The sequence below is a fragment of the Oncorhynchus nerka genome, linkage group LG13 (assembly GCF_034236695.1).
Source record: "Oncorhynchus nerka isolate Pitt River linkage group LG13, Oner_Uvic_2.0, whole genome shotgun sequence".
Classification (NCBI taxonomy): Eukaryota; Metazoa; Chordata; class Actinopteri; order Salmoniformes; family Salmonidae; genus Oncorhynchus; species Oncorhynchus nerka.
The window spans coordinates 76,310,434-76,332,400 of NC_088408.1; the positions used below are offsets into that span (position 1 = coordinate 76,310,434).

General features: G+C 45.2%; 2 protein-coding genes across 5 annotated transcripts in view; one reads left to right on the top strand and one right to left on the bottom strand.

Moving 5' to 3' along the window:
- Nucleotides 1–13,470, top strand: part of LOC115140166 (phosphatidylinositol 4-phosphate 5-kinase type-1 beta-like) — an 86,386-nt gene extending 72,916 nt beyond the window's left edge. For all 4 annotated transcript variants that reach the window (XM_029678337.2, XM_029678339.2, XM_029678336.2 and 1 more), the window contains one exon: nucleotides 12,477–13,470. In XM_029678337.2, the coding sequence (XP_029534197.1) occupies nucleotides 12,477–12,479 (3 nt within the window). In that variant the 3' untranslated portion in view covers nucleotides 12,480–13,470. The remainder of the gene's footprint in view (nucleotides 1–12,476) is intronic.
- A 114-nt stretch (nucleotides 13,471–13,584) lies between these two features.
- The window catches only part of LOC115140165 (ceramide transfer protein-like), a 45,747-nt gene continuing 37,364 nt past the window's right edge, over nucleotides 13,585–21,967 (bottom strand). The window contains exons 12-19 of the mRNA XM_065026712.1: nucleotides 19,666–19,737; nucleotides 16,647–16,742; nucleotides 16,325–16,457; nucleotides 16,129–16,199; nucleotides 15,872–16,000; nucleotides 15,599–15,728; nucleotides 15,199–15,336; nucleotides 13,585–14,727 (exon numbers count right to left, since the gene is read on the bottom strand). Coding sequence (XP_064882784.1) covers nucleotides 15,209–15,336; nucleotides 15,599–15,728; nucleotides 15,872–16,000; nucleotides 16,129–16,199; nucleotides 16,325–16,457; nucleotides 16,647–16,742; nucleotides 19,666–19,737 — 759 coding nt within the window. The 3' untranslated portion in view covers nucleotides 13,585–14,727; nucleotides 15,199–15,208. The remainder of the gene's footprint in view (nucleotides 14,728–15,198; nucleotides 15,337–15,598; nucleotides 15,729–15,871; nucleotides 16,001–16,128; nucleotides 16,200–16,324; nucleotides 16,458–16,646; nucleotides 16,743–19,665; nucleotides 19,738–21,967) is intronic.

Here is a 21,967-nt window from a genome sequence, read left to right on the forward strand (position 1 = left end):
AGGAAATGTATCCTCCATATTTATTCATCTGGCAGATAAACACACCCCTTTTAATCAATTCAGAGTCAAAGATAATGTAGGTGAAACCCTTGGTTTTCAAATTGTATTTGTCACATGTGCCGAATACACCTTACAGTGAAATGCTTACTTACGAGCCCTTAACCAACAATGCCTTTTTAAGAAAAATAAGTGGTAAGTAATAAATAGATCAAATAATTAAACAGCAGCAGTAAAATAACAATAGTGAGGCTATTTATAGGGGGTACCAGTACAGAGTCAATGTGGAGGTTATATACAGGGGGTACCGGTACAGAGTCAATGTGGAGGTTATATACAGGGGGTACCAGTACAGAGTCAATGTGGAGGTTATATACAGGGGGTACCGGTACAGAGTCAATGTGGAGGCTATATACAGGGGGTACCGGTACAGAGTCAATGTGGAGGCTATATACAGGGGGGTACAGAGTCAATGTGGAGGCTATATACAGGGGTACCGGTACAGAGTCAATGTGGAGGCTATATACAGGGGGTACCGGTACAGAGTCAATGGAGGCTATATACAGGGGTACCGGTACAGAGTCAATGTGGAGGCTATATACAGGGGTACAGGTACAGAGTCAATGTGGAGGCTATATACAGGGGTACCGGTACAGAGTCAATGTGGAGGTTATATACAGGGGGTACCGGTACAGAGTCAATGTGGAGGTTATATACAGGGGTACCGGTACAGAGTCAATGTGGAGGCTATATACAGGGGGTACAGTACAGAGTCAATGTGGAGGCTATATACAGGGTACGGTACAGAGTCAATGTGGAGGCTATATACAGGGGTACCGGTACAGAGTCAATGTGGAGGCTATTTATAGGGGGTACCAGTACAGAGTCAATGTGGAGGCAGGGGGTACCGGTACAGAGTCAATGTGGAGGCTATTTATAGGGGTACCGGTACAGAGTCAATGTGGAGGCTATTTATAGGGGTACCGGTACAGAGTCAATGTGGAGGTTATATACAGGGGTAGAGCCAGGGGTACCAGAGTCAATGTGGAGGCTATTTACAGGGGGTACCAGTACAGAGTCAATGTGGAGGCTATTTATAGGGGTAAGTACAGAGTCAATGTGGAGGCTATTTATAGTTATACAGAGTCAATGTGGAGGCTATTTATAGGGGTACCGGTACAGAGTCAATGTGGAGGCTATTTATAGGGGGTACCGGTACAGAGTCAATGTGGAGGCTATATACAGGGGTACCGGTACAGAGTCAATGTGGAGGCTATATACAGGGGTACCGGTACAGAGTCAATGTGGAGGCTATATACAGGGGTACCAGTACAGAGTCAATGTGGAGGCTATATACAGGGGTACCAGTACAGAGTCAATGTGGAGGCTATATACAGGGGTACCAGTACAGAGTCAATGTGGAGGCTATATACAGGGGTACCGGTACAGAGTCAATGTGGAGGCTATTTATAGGGGTACCGGTACAGAGTCAATGTGGAGGTTATATACAGGGGGTACCGGTACAGAGTCAATGTGGAGGCTATATACAGGGGGTATACAGAGTCAATGTGGAGGCTATATACAGGGGTACCGGTACAGAGTCAATGTGGAGGCTATATACAGGGGTACGGTACAGAGTCAATGTGGAGGCTATTTATAGGGGTACCAGTACAGAGTCAATGTGGAGGCTATTTATAGGGGTACAGTACAGAGTCAATGTGGAGGCTATTTATAGGGGGTACCAGTACAGAGTCAATGTGGAGGCTATTTATAGGGGGTACCGGTACAGAGTCAATGTGGAGGTTATATACAGGGGTACCGGTACAGAGTCAATGTGGACAGAGTCAATGTGGAGGCTATTTATAGGGGGTACCAGTACAGAGTCAATGTGGAGGCCGGTACAGAGTCAATGTGGAGGCTATTTATAGGGGGTACCGGTACAGAGTCAATGTGGAGGCTATTTATAGGGGGTACCGGTACAGAGTCAATGTGGAGGAGGGGTACCGGTACAGAGTCAATGTGGAGGCTATATACAGGGGTACCGGTACAGAGTCAATGTGGAGGCTATATACAGGGGGTCCGGTACAGAGTCAATGGAGGCTATATACAGGGGTACCAGTACAGAGTCAATGTGGAGGCTATATACAGGGGTACCAGTACAGAGTCAATGTGGAGGCTATATACAGGGGTACCAGTACAGAGTCAATGTGGAGGCTATATACAGGGGTACCGGTACAGAGTCAATGTGGAGGCTATTTATAGTACAGAGTCAATGTGGAGGTTATATACAGGGGTACCGGTACAGAGTCAATGTGGAGGCTATATACAGGGGTACCGGTACAGAGTCAATGTGGAGGCTATTTATAGGGGTACCGGTACAGAGTCAATGTGGAGGCTATATACAGGGGTACCGGTACAGAGTCAATGTGGAGGCAATATACAGGAGGTACCGGTACAGAGTCAATGTGGAGGCTATACAGGGGTATCGGTACAGAGTCAATGTGGAGGCTATATACAGGGGTACCGGTACAGAGTCAATGTGGAGGCTATATACAGGAGTACCGGTACAGAGTCAATGTGGAGGCTATATACAGGGGGTACCGGTACAGAGTCAATGTGGAGGCTATATACAGGGGTACCGGTACAGAGTCAATGTGGAGGCTATATACAGGGGGTACCGGTACAGAGTCAATGTGGAGGCTATTTATAGGGGTACCGGTACAGAGTCAATGTGGAGGCTATATACAGGGGGTACCGGTACAGAGTCAATGTGGAGGCTATATACAGGGGTACCGGTACAGAGTCAATGTGGAGGCTATATACAGGGGTACCGGTACAGAGTCAATGTGGAGGCTATATACCGCCGGTACAGAGTCAATGTGGAGGTGGTACGGTACAGAGTCAATGTGGAGGCTATATACAGGGGGTACCAATGTGGAGGTACAGAGTCAATGTGGAGGCTATATACAGGGGTACCGGTACAGAGTCAAGTCAATGTGTACAGAGTCAATGTGGAGGCTATATACAGGGGTACGGTACAGAGTCAATGTGGAGGCTATATACAGGGGTACCGGTACAGAGTCAATGTGGAGGCTATTTACAGGGGTACGGTACAGAGTCAAGTGGAGGCTATATACAGGGGTACCGGTACAGAGTCAATGTGGAGGCAATATACAGGAGGTACCGGTACAGAGTCAATGTGGAGGCTATATGGAGTACAGAGTCAATGTGGAGGCTATATACAGGGGTACCGGTACAGAGTCAATGTGGAGGCTATATACAGGGGGTACCGGTACAGAGTCAATGTGGAGGCTATTTATAGGGGTACCGGTACAGAGTCAATGTGGAGGCTATATACAGGGGGTACCGGTACAGAGTCAATGTGGAGGCTATATACAGGGGGTACCGGTACAGGGGTAGTCAAGTCAATGTGGAGGCTATATACAGGGGTACCGGTACAGAGTCAATGTGGAGGCTATTTATAGGGGTACCGGTACAGAGTCAATGTGGAGGCTATATACAGGGGGTACCGGTACAGAGTCAATGTGGAGGCTATATACAGGGGTACCGGTACAGAGTCAATGTGGAGGCTATATACAGGTACAGAGTCAATGTGGAGGCTATATACAGGGGTACCGGTACAGAGTCAATGTGGAGGCTATATACAGGGGTACCGGTACAGAGTCAATGTGGAGGCTATATACAGGGGGTACCGGTACAGAGTCAATGTGGAGGCTATATTACCGGTACAGAGTCAATGTGGAGGCTATATACAGGGGTACCGGTACAGAGTCAATGTGGAGGCTATATACAGGGGTACCGGTACAGAGTCAATGTGGAGGCTATATACAGGGGGTACCGGTACAGAGTCAATGTGGAGGCTATATACAGGGGTACCGGTACAGGGTCAATGTGGAGGCTATATACAGGGGTACCGGTACAGAGTCAATGTGGAGGCTATATACAGGGGTACCGGTACAGAGTCAATGTGGAGGCTATATACAGGGGTACCGGTACAGAGTCAATGTGGAGACTATATACAGGGGTACCGGTACAGAGTCAATGTGGAGGCTATTTATAGGGGTGGTACAGAGTCAATGTGGAGGTTATATACAGGGGTACCGGTACAGAGTCAATGTGGAGGCTATACAGAGTCAATAGTGAGGCTATATACAGGGGTACCGGTACAGAGTCAATGTCACATGTACAGAGTCAATGTGGAGGCTATATACAGGGGTACCGGTACAGAGTCAATGTGGAGGCTATTTATAGGGGGTACGGTACAGAGTCAATGTGGAGGTTATATACAGGGGGTACCGGTACAGAGTCAATGTGGAGGCTATTTATTTACAGAGTCAATGTGGAGGCTATATACAGGGGGTACCGGTACAGAGTCAATGTGGAGGCTATATACAGGGGGTACCGGTACAGAGTCAATGTGGAGGCTATTTATAGGGGTACCGGTACAGAGTCAATGTGGAGGCTATATACAGGGGTACCGGTACAGAGTCAATGTGGAGGCTATTTATAGGGGTACCGGTACAGAGTCAATGTGGAGGCTATATACAGGTACCGGTACAGAGTCAATGTGGAGGCTATATACAGGGGGGTACAGAGTCAATGTGGAGGCTATTTATAGGGGGTACAGGTACAGAGTCAATGTGGAGGCTATTTATAGGGGTACCGGTACAGAGTCAATGTGGAGGCTATTTATAGGGGGTACCGGTACAGAGTCAATGTGGAGGCTATTTATAGGGGGTACCGGTACAGAGTCAATGTGGAGGCTATTTATAGGGGGGGTACAGAGTCAATGTGGAGGCTATATACAGGGGGTACCGGTACAGAGTCAATGTGGAGGCTATATACAGGGGTACCGGTACAGAGTCAATAGTGAGGCTATATACAGGTACAGAGTCAATGTGGAGGCTATATACAGGGGTACGGTACAGAGTCAATGTGGAGGCTATTTATAGGGGTACAGGTACAGAGTCAATGTGGAGGCTATTTATAGGGGTACCGGTACAGAGTCAATGTGGAGGCTATATACAGGGGTACCGGTACAGAGTCAATGTGGAGGCTATATACAGGGGTACCAGTACAGAGTCAATGTGGAGGCTATCAGGGGATGTACAGAGTCAATGTGGAGGCTATTACAGAGTCAATGTGGAGGCTATATACAGGGGTACCGGTACAGAGTCAATGTGGAGGCTATATGGAGGCTATTTATAGGGGTACCGGTACAGAGTCAATGTGGAGGCTATTTATACAGAGTCAATGTGGAGGCAATATACAGGAGGTACCGGTACAGAGTCAATGTGGAGGCTATATACAGGGGGTACCGGTACAGAGTCAATGTGGAGGCTATATACAGGGGGTACCGGTACAGAGTCAATGTGGAGGCTATATACAGGGAGTACCGGTACAGAGTCAATGTGGAGGCTATATACAGGGGTACGGTACAGAGTCAATGTGGAGGCTATATACAGGGGGTACCGGTACAGAGTCAATGTGGAGGCTATATACAGGGGTACCGGTACAGAGTCAATGTGGAGGCTATTTATAGGGGTACCGGTACAGAGTCAATGTGGAGGCTATATACAGGGGGTACCGGTACAGAGTCAATGTGGAGGCTATTTACCGGTACAGAGTCAATGTGGAGGGTACCGGTACAGAGTCAATGTGGAGGCTATTTACAGAGTCAATGTGGAGGCTATTTATAGGGGGTACCGGTACAGAGTCAATGTGGAGGCTATATACAGGGGTTACAGAGTCAATGTGGAGGCTATATACAGGGGGTACCAGTACAGAGTCAATGTGGAGGCTATATACAGGGGATACCGGTACAGAGTCAATGTGGAGGCTATATACAGGGGTACCGGTACAGAGTCAATGTGGAGGCTATATACAGGGGTACCGGTACAGAGTCAATGTGGAGGCTATATACAGGGGGTACGGTACAGAGTCAATGTGGAGGCTATTTATAGGGGGAGGTACAGAGTCAATGTTTATACAGGGGTACCGGTACAGAGTCAATGTGGAGGCAATATACAGGAGGTTACAGAGTCAATGTGGAGGGGGTACCGGTACAGAGTCAATGTGGAGGCTATATACAGGGGTACCGGTACAGAGTCAATGTGGAGGCTATATACAGGAGTACCGGTACAGAGTCAATGTGGAGGCTATATGTGGTACAGAGTCAATGTGGATTTACAGGGGGTACCGGTACAGAGTCAATGTGGAGGCTATATACAGGGGGTACGGTACAGAGTCAATGTGGAGGCTATTTATAGGGGTACGGTACAGAGTCAATGTGGAGGCTATATACAGGGGGTACCGGTACAGAGTCAATGTGGAGGCTATATACAGGGGGTACGGTACAGAGTCAATGTGGAGGCTATATACAGGGGGTACCGGTACAGAGTCAATGTGGAGGCTATATACAGGGGGTAGTACAGAGTCAATGTGGAGGGTACCGGTACAGAGTCAATGTGGAGGCTATATACAGGGGTACCGGTACAGAGTCAATGTGGAGGCTATACAGGGGTACCGGTACAGAGTCAATGTGGAGGCTATATACAGGGGATACCGGTACAGAGTCAATGTGGAGGCTATATACAGGGGCGGTACAGAGTCAATGTGGAGGCTATATACAGGGGGTACCGGTACAGAGTCAATGTGGAGGCTATATACAGGGGGGTACCGGTACAGAGTCAATGTGGAGGCTATATACAGGGGTACCGGTACAGAGTCAATGTTATACAGGGGTACCGGTACAGAGTCAATGTGGAGGCTATATACAGGGGTACCGGTACAGAGTCAATGTGAGGCTATATACAGGGGTACCGGTACAGAGTCAATGTGGAGGCTATATACAGGGGTACCGGTACAGAGTCAATGTGGAGGCTATATACAGGGGTACGGTACAGAGTCAATGTGGAGGCTATTACAGGGGTACCGGTACAGAGTCAATGTGGAGGCTATATACCGGTACAGAGTCAATGTGGAGACTATATACAGGGGTACCTAGTCAATTGGAGGCTATTTATAGGGGGGTACAGAGTCAATGTGGAGGTTATATACAGGGTACCGGTACAGAGTCAATGTGGAGGCTATTTATAGGGGGTGGTACAGAGTCAATAGTGAGGCTATATACAGGGGTACCGGTACAGAGTCAATGTGGAGACTATATACAGGGGGTACCGGTACAGAGTCAATGTGGAGGCTTATACAGGGGGTACCGGTACAGAGTCAATGTGGAGGCTATTTATAGGGGTACCAGTACAGAGTCAATGTGGAGGTTATATACAGGGGGTACCGGTACAGAGTCAATGTGGAGGCTATTTATAGGGGTACCGGTACAGAGTCAATGTGGAGGCTATATACAGGGGGTACCGGTACAGAGTCAATGTGGAGGCTATATACAGGGGGTACCGGTACAGAGTCAATGTGGAGGCTATTTATAGGGGGTACCGGTACAGAGTCAATGTGGAGGCTATATACAGGGGGTACCGGTACAGAGTCAATGTGGAGGCTATTTATAGGGGGTACCGGTACAGAGTCAATGTGGAGGCTATATACAGGGGGTACCGGTACAGAGTCAATGTGGAGGCTATATACAGGGGGTACCGGTACAGAGTCAATAGTGAGGCTATTACAGGGGTAGTACAGAGTCAATGTGGAGGCTATATACAGGGGTACCGGTACAGAGTCAATGTGGAGGCTATTTATAGGGGTACAGGTACAGAGTCAATGTGGAGGCTATTTATAGGGGTACCGGTACAGAGTCAATGTGGAGGCTATTTATAGGGGTACCGGTACAGAGTCAATGTGGAGGCTATTTATAGGGGTACCGGTACAGAGTCAATGTGGAGGCTATTTATAGGGGGTACCGGTACAGAGTCAATGTGGAGGCTATATACAGGGGGTACCGGTACAGAGTCAATGTGGAGGCTATATACAGGGGGTACCGGTACAGAGTCAATAGTGAGGCTATATACAGGGGGTACCGGTACAGAGTCAATGTGGAGGCTATATACAGGGGGTACCGGTACAGAGTCAATGTGGAGGCTATTTATAGGGGGTACAGGTACAGAGTCAATGTGGAGGCTATTTATAGGGGGTACCGGTACAGAGTCAATGTGGAGGCTATTTATAGGGGGTACCGGTACAGAGTCAATGTGGAGGCTATTTATAGGGGGTACCGGTACAGAGTCAATGTGGAGGCTATTTATAGGGGGTACCAGTACAGAGTCAATGTGGAGGCTATTTATAGGGGTACCGGTACAGAGTCAATGTGGAGGCTATTTATAGGGGTACCGGTACAGAGTCAATGTGGAGGCTATTTATAGGGGGTACCGGTACAGAGTCAATGTGGAGGCTATTTATAGGGGGTACCGGTACAGAGTCAATGTGGAGGCTATTTATAGGGGGTACCGGTACAGAGTCAATGTGGAGGCTATTTATAGGGGGTACCGGTACAGAGTCAATGTGGAGGCTATTTATAGGGGTACCGGTACAGAGTCAATGTGGAGGCTATTTATAGGGGGTACCGGTACAGAGTCAATGTGGAGGCTATTTATAGGGGGTACCGGTACAGAGTCAATGTGGAGGCTATTTATAGGGGGTACCGGTACAGAGTCAATGTGGAGGCTATTTATAGGGGGGTAGGTACAGAGTCAATGTGGAGGCTATTTATAGGGGGTACCGGTACAGAGTCAATGTGGAGGCTATTTATAGGGGGTACCAGTACAGAGTCAATGTGGAGGCTATTTATAGGGGGTACCGGTAGAGAGTCAATGTGGAGGCTATTTATAGGGGTACCGGTACAGAGTCAATGTGGAGGCTATTTATAGGGGGTACCAGTACAGAGTCAATGTGGAGGCTATTTATAGGGGGTACCAGGTACAGAGTCAATGTGGAGGCTATTTATAGGGGGTACCGGTACAGAGTCAATGTGGAGGCTATTTATAGGGGTACCGGTACAGAGTCAATGTGGAGGCTATTTATAGGGGTACCGGTACAGAGTCAATGTGGAGGCTATTTATAGGGGGTACCGGTACAGAGTCAATGTGGAGGCTATTTATAGGGGGTACCGGTACAGAGTCAATGTGGAGGTTATTTACAGGGGGTACCAGGTACAGAGTCAATGTGGAGGCTATTTATAGGGGTACCGGTACAGAGTCAATGTGGAGGCTATTATAGGGGGTACCGGTACAGAGTCAATGTGGAGGCTATTTATAGGGGGTACCGGTACAGAGTCAATGTGGAGGCTATTTATAGGGGGTACCGGTACAGAGTCAATGTGGAGGCTATTTATAGGGGTACCGGTACAGAGTCAATGTGGAGGCTATTTATAGGGGGTACCGGTACAGAGTCAATGTGGAGGCTATTTATAGGGGGTACCGGTACAGAGTCAATGTGGAGGCTATTTATAGGGGGTACCGGTACAGAGTCAATGTGGAGGCTATTTATAGGGGGTACCGGTACAGAGTCAATGTGGAGGCTATATACAGGGGGTACCGGTACAGAGTCAATGTGGAGGCTATTTATAGGGGGTACCGGTACAGAGTCAATGTGGAGGCTATTTATAGGGGGTACCGGTACAGAGTCAATGTGGAGGCTATTTATAGGGGGTACCGGTACAGAGTCAATGTGGAGGCTATTTATAGGGGGTACCGGTACAGAGTCAATGTGGAGGCTATTTATAGGGGGTACAGGTACAGAGTCAATGTGCGGGGGGGGGGGGGGGGGGCACCGGTTAGTTGAGGTAATATGTAAATGTAGGTAGAGTTAAAGGGACCATGCATAAATAATAAACAGAGTGTAGCAGCAGTGTAAAAGGGGGAAGGCAATGCAAATAGTCTGAGTAGCCCGTTGATTAGCTGTTCAGGAGTCTTATGGCTTGGGGGTAGAAGCTGTTAAGAAGCCTTTTGAACCTAGACATGGCGCTCCGGTACCTGCTTGCTGTGGTGTAGCAGAGTAGCAGAGAAAACAGACTGTTCTCTCTGGTGCTCTCGATGGTGCAGCTGTGGAACCTTTTGAGGACCAATGCCAAATCTTTTCAGTCTCCTGAGGGGGAATAGGTGTTGTCGTTCCCTCCTCACGACTGTCTTAATGTGTTTGGACCATGATAGTTTGTTGGTGATGTGGACACCAAGGAACTTGAAGCTCTCAACTTGCTCCACAACAGCCCTGTCGATGAGAATGGGGGCGTGCTCGGTCCTCCTTTTCCTGTAGTCCAGAATCATGTTGTTTGTCTTGATCACGTTGAGGTAGAGGATGTGTTAGAGGTAGAGGTTGTTGTCCTGGCACCACACGGCCAGGTCTCTGAACTCCTCCCTATAGGCTGTCTCATCATTGTCGGTGATCAGGCCTACCACTGTTGCGTCATCAGCAAACTTGATGATGGTGTTGGAGTCGTGCCTAGCCATGCAGTCATGAGTGAACAGGGAGTACAGGAGGGGACCCCTTGTTGAGGACCAGCGTGGCGGATATGTTGTTACCTAGTCTTACCACCTGGGGACGGCCCATCAGGAAGTCCAGGATCCAGTTGCAGAGGGAGGTGTTTAGTCCCAAGGTCCTTAGCTTACTGATGAGTTTTGAGGGCACTATGGTGTTGAATGCTGAGCTGTAGTCAATGTAGTCAATTCTCAAATAGGTGTTCCTTTTGTCCAGGTGGGAAAGGGCAGTGTTGAGTGCAATAGAAATTGCATCATCTGTTGGGGCGGTATGCAAATTGGAGTAGGTCTAGTGTTTCTAGGATAATGGTGTTGATGTGAGCAATGACCAGCCTTTCAAAGCACTTCATGGCTACAGACGTGAGTGCTACAGATCAGTAGTTATTTAGGCAGGTTACCTTAGTGTTCTTGGAGTTTCTCCTGATTTATCTGAGCTGATTCAGATGATAAATCAGGCTTGGGCCAAATCAAGGAAAACTGACTCTGTAGTGGACTGGCAATCTTTCAGACAATTGAGAAACAGTTGTACTATCTCGATTTAAAAAAAGCTAAATCAAACTATTTGTTAAGCTCTATCTCTGACTCAGGTGGTGATCCTTCTACATTTTGGAAAACAGTAAATGCCCTGAAGTGTTCAAATTCCTGTTCTTCCCTGCCTAAGCAAGTTGTCTGACTCTGGCATCATAACTGAGAAGAATGGGATAAGTGATACTTTTAATCATGTTTTTATCTCTGCAGGCTTTTTATTTGAGAGAAACGGTGGTGTAGTTGACCCTGGTCAGTCAATCGACTGCTCTTCCCTCTGCCAGCCTCTAGCTGACTCGATGGTTAACCCGTCAACTTCTAGTGAATCTTTGTTTTCATTTCAACAATTTACTACCTGTGATGTGCAAGATGCCTGGATTGATTGAAAAAAAATCCACTGGGGCTAATATACTTGATCCATTGTTGCTGCAGCTCTCTGCTCCCCTGATTGCTGAATCATTAACCCATATGTTTAACCTGATGATTATATCTGGTACTATCCCCAAGGTTTGGAAGGCGGCCCAGGTACTCCTCCTTAAATAAAGGTGAAATAAAAAAATGTAATAAAAGGTGGTGACCTAAATAATTATCACCCTATTTCTAAACTTTCTTGCCAACTAAGATATTACAATCCTTGATTAATTCTCAGCTTTCTTTTTTATCTTTGAAATGTATGTACATCAGTCGGGTTTCAGACCAGGTCATAGCACCAGGTCCCTAGTTATAAATGTTGTGGTTAACTGTATGTATAAAAGGCAACATTGTGCTGCCCTTTTCATTGACCTGTCAAAGGCTTTCGATACTATTGATCACTCACTACTAATTAAGAGGCTTTCCTCAATTGGCCTCGACCAGGCTGCATGTATCTGGTTTAAAAATGACTTGACAGATATAACTCTATGTGTATCTACTGATGGTGTTAAATTAGGTTTCCTGGATATTACGAAAGGGGTTGATTCTGGGTCCTGTACTTTCTACTGTTTACATTAACAATATCAACTTGTCTGTAAGAAATTGGAACCTGCACTTGTACTGTATGCTATCCCCTCCACGGTAGACCAGGCTCTACCTGAACTACAGTCTGCCTTCGTTGTATTACAGAAACACTTTTTTGACCTGAAATTAGTACTATGTTGTTCTCTAGAGCACATACAAATAAGTCTGATTTAAGCATACAGAACATCAGAAAGTATTCAGACCCCTTGACTTTATCCATATTTTTTTTTTTACGTTGCAGCCTTATTCTAAAATGGATTGAATTGTTTTTCAATAATAATTCAGGGCTCATCTGTAAAATACACCTTGGTCTCTATATGACTATCTGATAAAATACAATCAAATAAATAATTTAAAATAAAAGTCTGCTATAAAGTGCACTACTTTTGACCAGGGGCCCATAGGGCTCTGACTAGCACACCCCTGTAGGAGCAGTTCTGTCAAATTGATATAATAACCTGTATTTATAGTATTTACTCACACTGCACTCTTCTGTTTCAGTGAAAGGGGAGACTTACAGACTACTACGATTTTGTCAATCGTCTTGACAATCACTACACTCCATTGGACAGGGCTCCTTTGACTCCACCCCCAACGCTGCTAAATCCACTATTGCCAAACACAAAGGACTGGGATGCTCACACCTGATAGGCTGATGAACTAAAACAAGACACAAATGGAATTACATGTCAGACCGTGTCAGTGAAGTCCCTCATGGCCTATAAAGACAAGCATATATAGAAAATATACATTCATTTGAATGTTTTCATTTTCCTGCTGACCAGAAGTTATTACACTTTCTTCATAGTAGCTGGTTGGATAATGAACATTTAGTGACATCTTGGCAGAAGTGTAACAGTGACATGGAAAACACAAGGCCAATATGGATGAGCCTGGACTCATAATGCTGTTAAAAGAACGGATATTATATTCATTCTGAAACCACCAAGCCAAGGCCAAACTAAAGACTCATTGGCTGGTATGTTGAAGGTACCAAACCAACCAACACATTGCTATTCATTCCAATCAGACAGGATGAAAGGAGCAGTTTGAAGGCTGCTGTCGACCTGGTCAATCTTCTTGGATCTTCAGCTTCATTGAAGAGGATGGCGATATACACTCGCCCCTGTCAAAATGGCACTTTGGATGTTAGTTATGATTGTAATAACTATTTTTCCTTGACGAAAGTTGGATTAGTGGAATATGCACACCTATGTATGTAATAAGTACAATGGTAGATTTTTTTTGATGCACAGAAACTAATTTTATAGGGAGGGGTGTCAACTGAAGATTTCTCAGGATATCCTTTGATACTGAAGAACGAGTGTGTCCTCTATTGTTAACTAACCAGTAGTTTGCCTCCATTTTAGACAGAATTCAGAATGTGTCAGATCTAGGATTCCACCTGTCGGTTTTGATTATATATAGTTTGCTGAAGATAAATATTTTAATCACTGAATGTGAAGAATCTTATAAATAAAATGCGTTCCACTTGTTTCTTTCCCCAAAAAATCTTGAATATCAGTTGCAAATCGATGCTTTGTTTAAAAAGAAAAACAGTACTCTCCATTTCCCTCATGTAGAAGACATCCTCACAACTGCAGAGATGTAAGTCTTCATTTCTGTAGTGTAACAATTTTAATTTACAGAACATTGCCCAAATGATAACACTTCAGACGTACAACAGAAATATACAAAGCGTGTCAATTCCTCAGACAAAATTAAAGGCTTAATGCATTCTTCAGCTGATGTCACTCCTCTGATCATCATGGCAATGTTGTTTCCCCATGGATTCTATGACCCCTCAAGCTGAGTGGAGGATTCTGACAAAAATGAGGTAAGAAATCCTGTGAAATGCTGACCCCAGTGTAGCGTCTCTGGTCGTATGATACTGTAACAGACTTCTTCCAGGGCTCATCCTGGTATTTAAGGCATGACAGGTTAACGAGGGATGTGAAAAAAATGGCCACCCCATCTCCTCAAAGCCTTTGAAGCGAATGAAGAGGTCCATTTGAACACCCAATGCTGTGGTAGGCTGTACATCAGCCATACAGCTAGCTGTATGTTACGGGGGGGCAGCAAACTCGACAGTGGATACCAACAATTGATACCTTAGTGGTTATGAGTGACATCCATCTATACCATACATTCAGTTCGTTGTCATAAAGGACACCTTACTTTGAAAACAGGCGAGTTATGTAGTTCTTCCAATTCCAGTTTGCTAACATCCTTTACTTTCAATCCCTTAACATTACATACACTGGTAAACTAATGTCTCCGTACAATCCATTAGACTCCAGGGCAGGTCGTCACTAGGAGAGGACAAGACGAAGGCTAGCCAAACTCACACTGCTCTCCGTCTGTCTTTTTGTAGTCAAATTAGCAGCATGAAAACAATCAGTGGTTAATGCAAACAAAGTATAATTGGAAATGTACAAAACAATTTACAAAAAGCAAAGAATTGGTTGAATTGATTCAAAATATTGCCATAGAAATTCTTGAATTTATATACAAATACATATCCATGGACAGTGTGACGATGTTTGGTTGTTTTTGTGTCTCAGGTGGCTAGCAACTACTGGTAGAATAAAGCCCTAAACCAGTTTCTAGTCATTTGATACAGATATTTCATCATGGGTAATATAGTTTGGAGACATTCTGGTAGACGGATTAATGGGTAATGTAGTCTGTGGGAGCCCCTTGAATGATCGTAAATGTAGCCATGTCTCTTCAGGATTAAATGTGTTCCCGCCTGAGAGAAAAGGAGATGGAAAGTTACCAAAAACTCATATGGCACACAATGATCCTCAACATTGATCTGATTTAACAACTGTACTTGTGTGGTAGAGTGTAATTAAATATTTATTGTCTATATAGATGTCTTTAGGCTTGATCCAGCAATGCTGTCTGGAGGCGGAGTATGGAGGCTGTGACCCAATTGCAGAGCCTCCAGAGGCCAAATCGAGCTCCGTACAGCGATGTTGTGCACTTCCCAATTTATGTAACAATGCGGAAGGCTCCGTATAGCTCCACATTGACATGATTGTGTGATGGTAGGTCCTGTATAAACAAACTCACTTCCTTGACAACAGATCTGCGAAGCGCAAGAAGTATGAATGCCCTGACTTCTACAGAGGCCGTATCGCAGTACATGCTGTACGGCCATTGCATATGCAGATTGACCATGCAGAGCCTTTTAGAGTGGGTTTGAGTTCGCTGCTACCTGTAGAGGTTTAAAAGAGGATGGGTTTCCCACTGGTCTTCTCCTGGACGTAGCCGGTGAAGCGTTTGAGGAACTTGGGGTACTCCCTCTTGGCCACAGCTCTGAGGACTGAGGCAGGGGCCCAGCCTCCAGGATTCACTAGGGAAAAACAACCACTCAGTCACTATATATCACATGGTGTGATAAAATTACTATACCAAACCATTAATCAACATTTAACTTCCATTATCCACCCACATAAAGCAGCTTGTATTTGTACATGGTCCAATAGGGAACATAGAAGAAAACAGGAGAAAGAAAAAAACTGACATGTAGGTGGATAAACTTGACCAGGCTCATATGACAACCATGAAGTCCTCACCTAGTGGGGACCTGAAAGAACTTGGGTTGCTGTACTCACCGTTGGCCACGTAGGTGATCTTACAGAGGATGTTGTCCCTGCTGATCTCTTTGTTGCCCTCTGGAGGGCTCACAAGGGTCTGGCAGATCATGGCCACGTTGATTTTTGCACGGACACACCGGTTGGTGGGCTACAGAAAGAAAGGGAATGGATGAGAAGGTAAGAGAGCAGTAGCCATTCCCCCCCTTCCAATTCAACATTGATCACTAGCTCTATGCCATCATATATTAAGAGCATGTATGGCAATAAGTCCTTTGTGTCTGTGGAACTCACCTGGGCGTTGTTATGATCCACAGAGAAGTTGCAGACCAGCCACGTGTCTGGGTCACTCTCATTGGTTGCCAGGATCTTCCTGATAGCGGATAGGTAGAGAACGTCCCTCTGAGAGGCGGGCCATACTCTCTGAAACACAACCATTGGCTGTCAGTCAAACATGACCAGTCTTTAGACAACCCACATGTACAAGAGCCTGACACACTAGGGTGAGCCTGACACACTAGGGTGAACCTGAACTCCAGAGGTATGATTACCTTGTGTGTCTGGTAGACTATAACAGCATTGTCTGAGAGCGTCTCCACCACGTTGAAGTTTTCAATAGTGGCTGGAAGAGAAACAGACCAAGACTAGACAAATCAACAACAATTCAAGATATTGATTGTGTGCAAAGTAACCAAATAAAATTTTGACTCGTCTAGTCTAAAAAGAATCTGATGACGATAGACTCACTCTCCCAGTCGTTGCGCACGTCCGTGTCCCAGAAGTAGTGGCATAACTCATGTCCTGTCACACCCTTCACTGCATGGGTGGCCTTCAGAGGGTCCAGGACGATGCCGTTCTCCTCCACCTCTCTCCTGTACACCTGAGATAGCAGACAGTCACATGCATAAGCCATTATGGACCCATAAACACTGCACTGTTTACAGTGTGAGTGAGCAGAGCGGAGCATGTTAAACTCATCACTGTAGGTATAGTCTTCTATACTAGCCATGCAGGGGACAGTGTGTCTACTGTAGTATCTAGTTATGGTCGTCTATATCCTCATCTTCACCTTCATCTCACCCTCCTCCACCACCAGCTGCCAGTTGGCGTCTCCACCCATGTCCTGCAGGGAGTATGTCATGTGATTCTGGACCACCTCCTCCACCTGACAGACACATCACATGTAGCAGGGCCTTGAGTCACTGTATTTTACTGTAACAGTAAGGAGAATGTAAGGTACAGTATATTCAGTACACTGGGGTCCATGCCTCCTCATGCAGAGAAAGTGGGAGGGAGAAAGGGGTTACAACAGGAATCCAGTCATGCATTGCAGCATCTGCTGAGGTCAGCTCAGACCAAACAATGAATGGTGACCAGGGGCCTGGTCTCAGCTTTACTCTTTTTAATGCTGTGACTAACTGAATACTGGCACATAGCTCCTCAAGGAAACACAGCCTTTTGCCCCTTTTTCTCCCCAATTTCATGATATTGAGTTGGTATTTACAGTCTTGCCCCATCGCTGCAACTCCCATATGGACTCGGGAGAGGCGAAGGTCGAGAGCCGTGCGTCCTACGAAACACAACCCAGCCACTGCTTCTTGACACAATGCCCGCTTAACCTGGGAAGCCAGCCGCACCACGTGTCAGAAGAAGAAACTCCGTACATCTGGCAACTGTGTCAGCATGCATGAGCCCGGCCTGCGACAGGAGTCGCTAGAGCGCGATGGGGACAAGGACATCCCGGCCGACCAAACTATCCCCTAACCCGGACGACGCAGGACCAATTGTACGGCGCCCAATGGGTCTCCCGGGCACGGCCGGCTGCGACAGAGCCTGGACTCGAACCAGGATCTCTAGAGGCACAACTAGCACTGCGATGCCGTTCCTTAGACCACTGGCGAGGCCCCTATAGACCTTTGACGAAAATTCTAGAACTGTTGATTATTGAATCTCGGCCCCTGACTTTTTGTTTTGATTGTAGAGAGCGCCATCAAGTTATAGCCAGTGGTTGTAGCAAGCTCCACTTCCCGCCATTGTAAATAAGAATTTGTTCTTACCTGACTTACCTAGTTAAAGGTTAAATCAAAAATAAAATTTCCCTGTCCCAAATGTGTAATTCGCACTCCAACCTGTGAAAGTCAGCAATACGCCACAAAGCGTTTAGTCTGCCGGAAAGCTAAAACAAGAAGAAAAAGTTTAGCTAGCTAGCTACTAGGGGTGGGTAGCTAAGGGTCGAGTGCTGTGTTGTTTTTTCCAAACAGGACAACGTGCGTTGATCACTGCAATGAAGGTCTGGCTACATTTGACTTTTCACTCAGTGTCTTACGGCCTAGCAATTAGCGGTCTATTCTGTTAAAAGCTGTCCATGCCACCCAAAAAGCCAACTTTGTGCAACAGGAAAATACATCTGTAGTTAGTTAGCCAGTAACTAGTTAGTTCTCAACTAACTACCTAATTGGCTTGGGCAGTATGCCATATATAACATATGAAATAGCCAGGATGGTTTTTCAATACCATTGAAACAATTTCCCACAAAAATTGCCCTTGAGCAAAACACTTAACCCCCCACAATTGCTCTTCACCCAGGGGTGCTACAATGCAGGGTGTTGGGAAAAGCAGAAGGTACATTTCCCGTTATAAGCAATGGACAATAAAGTATCTATTCCCTCCATGTTATTGTCACAAGATGCACATCTCTACACCTACACCGCTGTTGTCTCAATTGCACCACTGTTCAAGTAGTCCATGTATTGTACGATACTGCCATTATTGTATGTACGGCTACTATTTAATTGTGCTTTGTAAACTATCCTGTATATTCAGAACAAATAAACTGAGTTTCTTACTATGCCTACCTAAATATTTGACACTGTGAAAGACTAAATGTCTATTACCCACTTTTGAGTATTATTGTGAATGAGTTGTGCATTACCCCGGCCAAACCTTCCCCTAACCCGGACGACGCTGAGCCAACATGTAGCTTAGTCAGTGTATGGGACTTCTCCATACACTAAGTTACATGTAGCTTAGTCAGTGTATGAGACTTCTCCATACACTGACTAAGTTACATGTAGCTTAGTCAGTGTATGGGACTTCTCCATACACTGACTAAGTTGCATGTAGCTTAGTCAGTGTATGGGACTTCTCCATACACTAAGTTGCATGTAGCTTAGTCAGTGTATGGGACTTCTCCATACACTAAGTTGCATGTAGCTTAGTCAGTGTATGGGACTTCTCCATACACTAAGTTACATGTAGCTTAGTCAGTGTATGGGACTTCTCCATACACTAAGTTACATGTAGCTTAGTCAGTGTATGGGACTTCTCCATACACTAAGTTACATGTAGCTTAGTCAGTGTATGGGACTTCTCCATACACTAAGTTACATGTACACTAAGTTTAGTCAGTGTATGGGACTTCTCCATACACTAAGTTACATGTTGCTTAGTCAGTGTATGGGACTTCTCCATACACTAAGTTACATGTAGCTTAGTCAGTGTATGGGACTTCTCCATACACTAAGTTACATGTAAAACCGTTTCCGTCTTTATAAGTAGACTTCGTTTACTTACATTTTTTTTTTTTACATGTTGAGTTCTCTGGGGCAGCTAGCTAGCAGGATGTATAGTGGGGCCGCACATTCTAAATGAGTTTGTTTACGTTCCAAAAAAGGTCTATATTTAAATCTACATAATTTTGTTGTTGCATAGTTTTATTTAATTATTGTATCTAAGCTGCCTTGTAGCTCAGCTTGCCTAACTGTGTGCATTGATAAATTCAACTCCTAATGATTTTGCAAGTGGAATGTTGTTGAAAATGGATCCATTCAGGGCAGCTCTGGACAGTGTAAAGACCAGTTTCGGAGGGAGGGAAGGAAGGGAACACAAGTGCATCAGAAAGAGATGGAACGACACAATGGGTATAGGACAGGTCATCAGACAGTGTGAAAGAAGGTAAACACAGTCAAGATCAATGTATGTATTACAGTTCCTAGTCATTCACATGCAGTCAGTCTCAGCCAGTAGAGTGCAGTGTAATGTGCATTCCCAGGAGGCAGGTGGCGCTCTGTTCTCAACACATACGGTACCTGCATGCTGAATCTGTGAACATCTGAGGCACTGACAAGCGCAGCGGAGAACAGGGAAAAGTAGCTATGGGGCTATGCAGCAGAGGGGGAGGAGGGGAGAAAGAGTGTGTGTGTGGGGGGGGGTGAGATAGGAATGAGGAAAGAGAAAGGGGAGGTAGGGGGAGAGAGAGGACAAGCGGAGAGAGAAAGAGAAATAACAGGTGAGTGACAGAGGGGAAAGGTAGAGAAACATCCAGGGAATGAGACCAGGCATGCCACCACACATGAAAGACTAGCAGAGAGGGATTACCGCCCTTCACTACATGAAAGGGATTACGCAAATCAAACAGACTAAATCATTACGAGAGATCACTGTAACTCAATAAAATCTTTGAAATTGTTGCATGTAGCGTTTATACTGTATTTTTTTTCTCAGTAGTTCAGTTGTCACCCATAATTATCGGTTATACAATAATTGACAGCTCTACCTACACACACGTAAATATGACTGTCACCGATATATACAGCACATGCCATAGACAGCATGTATCAAAACTCCAAGAGGAGTTCAGTTGTTATGGTTTATCTCTAAAATCCTTTCCTCTCACTATGAAGCTGTTTCACTGTAACAATCCTGCCAGTACTATTGATCTCATCTGTAGGCTACATAAGAGAGACACATGAGATCATGTGTGTGTATGTATGTTGGTTTAGGACTCTCCAACATGGGTATTCTTGCTGATCTACTTGCTCTCTTGCGTGCGTGTGTCTCTGCTCTCCTGACAGGTTGTTTTATGGTGGTGTCTTTATGTTCACATAAGGAAATCAGTCAATTGAAATCATTTAGGCCCTAATCTATGGATTTCACATGACTGGGAATACAGAATATATCTGTTGGTCACAGATCATTTTTTTAAAGTTAGGGCCGTGGATCGGGAAAACCAGTGACCACCATTTGCCTCATGCAGCACGACAGATCTCCTTTGCATAGAGTTGATCAGGCCGTTGATTTTGGCCTGTGGAATGTTGTCCCACTCCTCTTCAATGGCTGTGCGAAGTTACTGGATATTGGCGGAAAGTGGAACACGCTGTCGTACACATCGATCCAGAGCATCCCAAACATGCTCAATGGGTGACATGTCTGTATGAGTATGCCGCCATGGACACACTGTTCACAACGTTGATGTCAGCAAACCGCTCACCCACACAACGCCATACAAGCTGTCTGCCATCTGCCCGGTACAGTTGAAACTGGATTCATCCCTGAAGAGTACACTTCTCCAGCATGCCAGTGGCCATCGAAGGTGAGCATTTGTCCACGGAAGTCGGTTACAGCGCCGAACTGCATTCAGGTCAAGACCCTGGTGAAGACGATGTCAGCATGCCAATTGCACGCTTCCTCAAAACTTGAGAAATCTGTAGCATTGTGTTCTGTTACAAAACTGCACATTTTAAAATGGCCGTTTATTGCCCCCAGCACCTGTGTAATGATCATGCTGTTTAATCAGCTTCTTGATATGCCACAGCTGTCCAGTGGCTGGATTATCTTGGTAAAGGAGAAATTCTCACTAACTAGGCAAGTCAGTTAAGAACAAATACTAATTTACAATGATGGTCGAAGCTGGGCTAATTTGTGGTCACAGCCGGATTTGATACAGCCAGATTCGAACCAGGGACAGTTGTGACGCCTCTTGCACTGAGATGCAGGGTCTTAGACCACTGCGCCACTCGGGAGCCCATGAAACCTTCATGTTGCATTTGTATTTTTGTTCAGTATACATTCATTTCAGGAGAAGGGGTGATTCAACTTTATCTAAGTAGATATAGGTTCACCCAACAGCAGTCTATTTTTACATGAAGTTGATTTTACGAGCAGAATACCAGTCGGGAGGAGAAAACTAATTTCCAAAAGTTAAGTGGTCAAAACCATTTGTTATTAAGACAAGGGGGTTACCAAAACTGTTGTATTCATTATGTAGTAGGTCATTTTGAAATAGGCAAAAAAAATATATAATATCAACAATCTACAATAATAACAATTATGAAAATAACCGTAGCCATTTACAGTGCATTGGGAAAGTATTCAGACACCTTGACTTTTAGTTACAACCTTATTCTAACATTAATTAAATAAAACATTTCTCAATCTACACACAATACCCCCTAATGACAAAGCAAAAACAGTTTAAAAATGTTAAACATAATAATACCTTATTTACATAAGTATTCAGACTATTTGTTATGAGACTCGAAATTGAGCTCAGGTGCATCCTGTTTCCATTGATCATCCATGAGGTGTTTCTACATCTTGATTGGAGTCCAT